Source organism: Anser brachyrhynchus, assembly GCF_964034855.1.
Source record: "Anser brachyrhynchus genome assembly, chromosome: 6".
Lineage (NCBI taxonomy): Eukaryota > Metazoa > Chordata > Aves > Anseriformes > Anatidae > Anser > Anser brachyrhynchus.
The window spans coordinates 40,301,577-40,310,035 of NC_137700.1; the positions used below are offsets into that span (position 1 = coordinate 40,301,577).

General features: G+C 44.0%; 1 protein-coding gene across 18 annotated transcripts in view; it reads left to right on the forward strand.

Annotated features, from left to right (window-relative positions):
* The window catches only part of TACC2 (transforming acidic coiled-coil containing protein 2), a 131,404-nt gene extending 122,957 nt beyond the window's left edge, over window positions 1-8,447 (forward strand). For all 18 annotated transcript variants that reach the window (XM_080597102.1, XM_080597105.1, XM_080597100.1 and 15 more), the window contains 4 exons: window positions 4,993-5,153; window positions 5,692-5,798; window positions 6,848-6,968; window positions 7,885-8,447. In XM_080597102.1, coding sequence (XP_080453228.1) covers window positions 4,993-5,153; window positions 5,692-5,798; window positions 6,848-6,968; window positions 7,885-7,950 — 455 coding nt within the window. In that variant the 3' untranslated portion in view covers window positions 7,951-8,447. The remainder of the gene's footprint in view (window positions 1-4,992; window positions 5,154-5,691; window positions 5,799-6,847; window positions 6,969-7,884) is intronic.
* Window positions 8,448-8,459: the final 12 nt, after the last annotated feature.

An 8,459-nucleotide genomic window follows, 5' to 3' on the forward strand; every position in this document is an offset into this window, starting at 1 on the left:
CTCGATAGCCTTTCAGAACCCGCAGGACTCTTGCACTTCCTTGGCACAGGAGGCCTGACCCCAGGGTGCGATGTTAAAGCCTCCTCAGCAGGTTTCCAAAGCTCTTTTCCTGCTCTCACTGAAGAAAGCACCAGTGCCTTGTGCTGTCCTGTATGGATTCAGCTCCAGAAGTGCCCAGGACTGCACGGGGTCGTGGGTTCTCCCCGGCCAAGTGCATGGGGATGAGCAGGAGAAGAAGCGGTGGGTGATGAGAAGCAGCACCGTGCTCACCTGGGCAGGCTTGGGTAAAGCACTGGGAAGCATCATTAACAGCAGGGAGCAGCCTGGCAGTTAATTGTGGGGTTTGAGACACAGGAGAAAGGCTCATCTAGGTACTGATATCCACGAGCAGGGAGAGTGTTGTGAATCTAGCATATTCGCACCGGCTATTAACAAATCGAAATAAATTACTGCTCTCACTCCCCTGGGAGAGCTGTCAGAGAGAGCACAGCATGCCAGGGACACAAAGGGCAACTGTGCGTCTTTCAACAAAGGGTTTTTACACGGAAGGACTTCTGTCACAGCTATTGACTTATCATGTATGTTGGTTTGTCCCTTTTCAAATTGGCAGTCCCATGGCCAGTGTTGTGCGACGCCCAATTTTTGCATTTCTTCTGTTTTTTAGCATTAGGGGATGGGGAGTAGTTCAGCTGTCTGGTGCTTTTGCTGCTTTTCTACATTTTATAGCCCCTGGGAGACAGCCCAGCTTCCTATCGTGTAAAGAGAAAAAAGGGTCTAGAAATAAATATTTGTTTCCTTGCTTCATTCCCTAGTGTTGTGCCTCCAATGCCTTTTGTATGTGAACCTGAATGAATTTGCCTGCTTTCTGGCATAATGTCTGTCGTTCTCATCATGCAAGCGTTAAAATAGGAGTGACCAAAGTATGCCAAGAATTTGGTTCCCTTTGTTTTGCACTTAATGTACTCTGGTATTTCATGTGCAATCATGGAAATTTACCAAACGTGGCCAAGAATCAGGGTCGCAGTCCCCAAAATGTGATTTCATTCTTCTTTCTAACACTGGAGAAATTGTGTCCTGTTCCATGTGTTCTGCTGCTGCAAAGTGATTGTTTTCAGTACTGCAGAGTTTCATCTGAATCTTTTCAGCATGTAGGTAGAAAAACACTGTCCTGTATCTGTCCTGTGCATAGCTCCCCAGGAACAGTGCAGGGAGCTCGGCAGCTTCACCTGGCTGTTCGTATGGACAAACACAGGGCCTGCCCTTTTATCCCCAGCATATGCATGTAGTTTTAACAGAATTTTCTTTCCGATTTCAAATTCTTCCCTGAGAAGCAGATTTAAAAAATAAATAAATCACATTTTGAGTCTGTAGTGCAACGAGAAGGTACAGGATAGGGATCCTAAGATAAAGGCACAGCCATGGCACGCATAGCACATGCTGCAATTGCCAATTCCTCTTATTTAAAGAAAACAGGAATATTTAAAACATTGTATCTTTGAACACTGAGGAAATAGCAAACTTTAAACCTCTAATTCCGAGGATGTCAGAGTCTTTCAAATGATCTACAGCAAGTTTTTAAGAGCTGTGGCTGTGAATAATGTAATTTGCTGTCCATTTTCAAAACAACCGAAAGAAGAGTGGCACAGAAAGCATGTGTTAATTGGAGCAATATGCAAATTCTGCAGCATAGTAAATACGAGGCTTCTTCTCACTGCATTTAATGTAAATTTTTGATCTAATTAGCCCACTTTCTCCTGACGTTTGTGCAAATTACTGTCCTTCTGATAAACGAATTTACTCACCCAAATGCCACGCTGTAGAGGCAGATGATTGTCTGCGGGCTATTTGCATGCACTTCACCGAGCTGTGTCCCAGTGATGTCTCACTGCTAACACAAACCGTGCATTCCAACAAAAGCAGTGCCTCTGCTCTTTCTGTTTATGATTTAACCCTTCGGAGCTATTTATACAGGGGCATTGCAAGCGAACCAATTTCACAAATCCCTCTGATGACTGTTCAGTGTGGCTGGTGGATCCTACTCAGCCTTTTACAGGTTGCCTTGTAGGATGAACACAAACGAGTGGTGTTACTGACACAGGGTGGTGGACGTGGTCGCATATAAAGGCACTGAAAGCACGCGTTGCAAACAGTAACTGCCCTTGACTTCAGGGGCTGTGGCAGCTCTCGTATTTGCTGGTGTGTACGCATAGAGCCCAGCATTACCCGGCGCAGCTCGTGCAATTAGTTTCATGCCACGTGCTGTACCGCAGAGCTTGAAGCTGCCGGTGTATAGATCCCTTTTGGTGTCTCTTTGCATAACTTTTTTTCTGGTGCTTTAACGCTTCTTCCTTTTTTCTCACACTTCCTAGCCCCTGACACACTCCCCTTCCTGTTGGGAACGGGGACAAAAAAGAAGGGCCTTGCTCGGGGCTTTGTGGGCTGGCTGCTGCTTGTGCTGCTGCTGGTGCTGCGTGGTGCCGAGGCCTGCAGCTCACCCTGGGTGACTGCACACACACACCGGGGTCACGCTCACCCGCAGCCCCCTGCCGAAATCCCTCTCGTGGTTTTACTTTGTATCGTTGGATTTGTAACGTCGGGCTTTTTTTTCTGTTAAAAATGTATCCGTGTACTTGTAAGTGTAAAGCCATAATGAAATGCTCATTATGAAAACCAAAGAGATGTTTTGCTGTGTGCATTACGGGATGTTGCATTACTTGTTTTCTGCTTTTCCTAACAATTCCTGATTTTCTATTTTGCTTCCGTTTTTGTTGCTTCTTGCTATTTGCTTGCAAAAACAAACAGGCAAGCCTGGTAAGTAAAGCTTTTCACCAACTTTCACACCAGCATTCTGCATTTTTTGTTTTCTTTGGCTTTTGTTCTCTGTTTGCTGCATTCCCATTCAGTGGTGGAACACTGGGCTGAGCCCCAGAGCGGGTCTGCTCGTCCTGTGGTGGTGGTCTCATCCTGGCAGTCCGGACAGCGTTATTCCTGAGCATCCTAGTGGTGGTGGGGAGCCGTGGGCAGTGTGTTTTGCAGACGTGGAAGCCATTTAATTAAAATATTTTCATCAGATAACTTCATAATCTGATTTTAAAATAATTTAGAGGCAAGCATCTGTAGCTGCTTAGCTAAGATGTGGCTGGCAGGCTGCTGTCAGCGTAGCTCCGCTGAGCAGCTTTTCATTAAAGCTAAATGATAGCTGTAGAAAACATCTGGTAGGTCTGCCAGTCCTGCTCCAGCCAGATGAAGCACACCAGAAACGTTCCCTCTCTTCAGGTGACCCGTTCCTCCTTGCTCCACCGGTAGAAACGCCTCGTCTTCAGCTCCCTCCCCAGTCCCTGGGCCAGGAGAGGAGAACGTGAGCGTCTGGCACCAGTTGTCCCAGTTCACGTGTGCTGGGGCAGCTGGGCTGGGGGCGTTTGAAGGAGCTGGTCCAGCTGAAGAGAGAGCAGGGGTCAGGGATGTGCTGGGAGGAAAAGAAAGAGCTCCCTAGTTGTGAGGAGTGAGCCTTGGGTCACCAGCTTTCTGGATTGCCCTCGAAACAAGACAAAGATGCTAAAATATGGCAGTAACCTGACAAAGTAAAGGCAGATTTTATTATTATTATTTTGCGTTGCCACATGAAGTGCTTTTAAGTACTTCACTTGGTGATGCACATGGCTGCTTTCTTCTGCACGGAGCTGTGACGGGCGAGTTTTTGCCAAAGAGCAGCGTCCTGCAGTCAGCGGCTGGGGACTGAGCTGGGCAGTGGGAAATCTCCAGCGTGCCTAAAGGAGTCTGCTGCTGGAACACAAGGTGACAACGTGCCAGGTTTTGGAAAAATAAATAAGGAATGGGAAATCAGTGGGTTTCTCCTTTTATTTGGGATTACAAATGACCACAGTATGTCTTTAAGAAGTCAGAATGCAGAAGAGTGCACGGGGAAGTTTGTTTCTTTCCGATGCAATATTGAAAGTTTTCAGACTGCTGGGGCATTTCTTTGCTGGTAAAATCATGGTATTGCTACGCCCCGTGCTGCAGGCTCAGTGCAATGTGAACTGGGGCACTTCAGAGCCGACCGACACCATGAAATACTGATTTCAGATGAAGGCTTCTGTCCGAGTAAAAAACTCAACTCTTGGCAGAACGTTTCTAAGTATAGGAGGCTTAAATGAGAAGCTGTAGAGTCTAAACTGCCTTGTGCTTTTTAGCTGGGAGAACTTTTATTTCGATTTCTGTCAGAGGGGGAAAAAAACCACAGTACTATAAAACAAAGTAGTATAAAGGTGCTGATTTTTCTGGGTTTGCCTTCATTGCAATGTCATTCAAAGGAGCCCTTAAAGCATGGACACAAAAATCGTATTTTGTGATATGGAGCAAACAGTAAACCATTTTACTAGACAGTGCCAGACGTTTCCTTCTAATGCTCTAAAGGTGTTCTGATTTATTACTAGGTCAATACCTTTGAAAAATGGCATCTTCCGCACAGATTCGGATTCCTGTTTTCCACCCTCCCTTAGTTATACGCAGGAGAAGCTTAGAAGATGTTTTCTGCAAACCAGAATTTAAGAAGTCTGTCCAGGGTTAGATTTCCTTTCTGGCACTTGCCTACAGAGCTCCTAAGAATGAAAGTTTGCAAAGCAGTGTTTGTCCAGGGGAAGAATTTGAGTTGGGTTAAATTAAGCAAAGTTCCATGCTTGATTTAATTCTGTGTATGGGATTAGAAAAGATGGTGCGAGAGTTCAAAGAGTTCAAAGAGCTGAGTTCAAAGTGAAATAAATTGTCAGTTAGATGTTTTCTCATTTTTCCCTAGTATCAAAATATTTAATTATCACTGTATTTAGCAAACTTTTCCAAAACAGGATTGTGTCTCTGTATAAAAATGGCTTTTCTGGATCTTCCACAAAGTTAGTAACATGCATTAAAGAGCACAACACAGTAGAAGCTATAGATGACAGTGAAATCAGTGTCCTTACTGATTGCTTTTTTCTCCTCCCATCTTCTTTCCAACAGAGGATGAACAGAGAGAGAAATCTGTCTCCCATCATACCGTTCAGCAGCTGATAGTGGAGAAGGAGCAAGCTTTGGCAGATCTGAACTCAGTGGAGAAATCACTGGCAGATCTTTTCAGGAGATATGAAAAAATGAAAGAAGTATTGGAGGGGTTTCGAAAGGTGAGTCATATTAAAGTTCCTTCCTTTTAAGAGGAAAACCAGCAGACTCTCACATGGTGGTAAACCAAAGCTGCTTAACAGCAGGCACATCTTTGTTTCCAGTCGTGAGTTTGAATTACTACATCAGACTGCAGTGTGCTGTGGGTAGGGAGAGCATGAATGCTCGGCTGTGCTTTCTTTTTCTAACAGCTTTGAGAAGATAAAGATTTTGCACAAGAGTAGCTTGTTCCCATTTCTTGTTCCCATTATTTCAATAAATGTCACATAACTGTGGAATTGTAGCAGGTATCAGGGCTGGCTTGTGGACTGAGTGTTCTGGTAAATCTAATACGTGATTTCTGGTCAGACAAAGGATTCCAGCCAGGTATCAAATGCAAACAGAAGCACTGTAAAGCTTTTTGCACTGTGTAGTATTGCTTCGGTTGGCCTCTGGGGGGGGGTGTCAGTGTTAGACAGCATCCCTTAAATATATGAATGTGAGTGCCTGTCATACACTTCAGTCTCTTAGGGTAAATTTAACATAATGTTTTCATTTAAGAATGAAGAAGTATTAAAGAAATGCGCGCAGGAGTATTTATCCCGAGTAAAGAAAGAAGAACAGAGGTATCAAGCACTCAAAATTCATGCTGAGGAAAAACTGGACAGGTAATTGACTGTGCACATCTCTTTTTAGGAGTTCATGCTGCAGGAAGATCCCTGTGGCTGGACCTTCATCCCAAAACTATTCCTTCAATGTGCCAAGCCAAGGCTGCTCTGTGATGGAGAGTTTAATGAAATGCCACACTGAGCATTTCTGCAATGTGCTGGTGACCATAGCTAAAGAAAGAATGATATTCATATTGAAAGGGTCCTCCAAGAGGAGGCCACATAAAGCACCTTAAAATTCTATCTTTATCAAATGTCTTCATGTTTCTTTAACGTATTTTGCAGGGAAGATCAAGAAAGAAGCCGTTAGCTAGGTCTGTGCAGCCGTGGAGGGCTGCGCTCAGATATTTACAGCTGCAGCTAGTGTTCATGTCCCCGCGGTTTGCTATTGCCCCTGTGCTGTGTTATTGCCCTTACACCAATCAGCAGAACAGAACGTGTAAGTGCTATTCAGCTGTTTCAGTGCAAGCCTCCCTCTGTTCGTATTGGATCCCTGTTCTAAGCTGGATCAGCACTTGGGAGGGTGATAAGGAGTTGCACAAAAGGTCATGCCAGATCTGTATGGACAAGTGACTCCATAAGCCACCGGTGAGGAGTGAACATCTGGTTGTGGCTCAAGACAGGCAGGTCCAGCTGATATTATTGTTATCGTCATCTTTAATGCTTCCATGTAATGCCCAAGGAAGCATTGCTGGGGTTACATCCAGGACTCATATTACAGTCCTCTAGACCCAAGAGTCTGTGAGAACTGGAGATCAGATTGAGAAACTTCCATAAAACACCTCCAGCTAAGTAATACCTTTGACCACAGCACGAGTCTGAGAGAAGTAGAGAGGGAACAGACATTTAGCAAGGATTTTACAGCCTCTGCTGAGCAAGGGAGGGAGTCATCAAAAGTCTCTAGGGACAAGTCTCAGGCTGCTTTCAAAGATACAGCGAAAGCAGCCCTGCCCTCCAACACCCATCTTTTGATACATAGTCCATTCTTGGGTACCTTCTGTCCCCTTCTGTAGACAACCTGACGTGACAAAAACCTCTGTTTTTTCTAGAGCCAATGCTGAAATTGCACAAGTGAGAGGCAAGGCTCAGCAAGAGCAAGCAGCATATCAGGCCAGCCTTCGTAAGGAGCAGCTGAAAGTGGATGCATTGGAAAGAACACTGGAACAAAAGGTAAGCAGCAGCTCAGCTCTTCTAACACCAAGTCAGGTGTATGGCCAAGGTGAAGCACAACCTTATCCCCAGAGTGGCTGCATCCAGCTCTCCTCCGGAGCTCAGACCATGGCCAAGGTCTGCCCAAGGACCCCTCCTGCTCCTCGTGCCCAGCAGCTCTCTGCTCTGAGTACGCACCCTGCTCAAGCCTTAAGCAAAATCTGCTGAGTGCCCCAGGCAGTTTGGGCAGATGGCCCCATCTGCCAGGCTGTGATCGCAGCCACTGGCCAGCCTCGGGGGCTGATTCAGACCCAGTCAAAGCTCAGCGTGCACCTGTGTACCCTTTGTTTGCTTTGCTTTGGGGATTTGAGGTCTTCCTTGGTTTAATTCTTTCATTTTTTGTTTGTTTTTAATTTTAGCTGTAATCCCAATGTTAGCTGAAATGGTAGTAGGTGTTATATAGACAATGGTCAGGCACAGGCCTGTACAGCTTGGAGCAAAAGTGATGTGTAAATCCCTATTTATATCTCGTGTTCTCTAGCTTAGCAAAGGAGCTTACTTCCAGTGTAACACAGAGGTCCTGGCTTACAGCCTCTAGAAAACAGAATGAAAATAGTGCTATGAAGAGCAGCCTAGAAACAAATTTACATTACGCGCTGTCATCCCAGGCTAGGAACAGCTGCTGTAAAGCCACATGCTTCAGTGCGAAATTGTATTTATTGAAGTAGGAGGTGCTCTGTCTGGAAACAAGCATATTGCTTGAATGCATTACACGTAGCCCTACTATGTACGCATGTATTTTATATATTCTGTTCTCACTATTGGAGAAAATCTAATTCCTCCACACCTCTCCCAAAGGTTGAATATTTTTTTTAAAATGCTCATCTTAATGCAACAATATTTTTCATAATATTTAATGTTACCTTTTGTTTTCCAGAATAAAGAGATAGAAGAATTAACAAAGATTTGTGACGAACTGATTGCCAAAATGGGGAAAAGCTAACTTTTAACCAAATTTCTGGACTTCAATACTGAGTGCAATATGACCATTGGCACACTGATGTCCATACATTTACGTGGACAGGTTATATTTTCACTTTTTCGTATGCACTACTGTATTTTCTTTCTAAATAAAGTTGATTTAATTGTATGCAGTACTAAGATGACTATCAGAATTTCTTGCTATTGTTTGCATTTTCATAGTATAATTCATAGCAAGTTGATCTCAAAGTTCCTGTATCAGGGAGATTGTCAAGTTCTCTAAGAAATTACAAATTGCTGATCCTAGCCTTCCCTTTGTACATGAGTTCCCATGTTGGATGTCTTTTGGATTTAATATAAACATGTATTACTTGCATGGGGACTCTTGCCTTAAGGAGTGTAAACTTTATCTGCATTTGCTGATTTGTAAAATAAAATTAAAAATGAAAAAAAAATTAAAATGCATGTCACTTAAATGAAATTCTCTATTGTAAATAAATTTTTTCGTTGAAACTTGAAGTGGCTTTATCT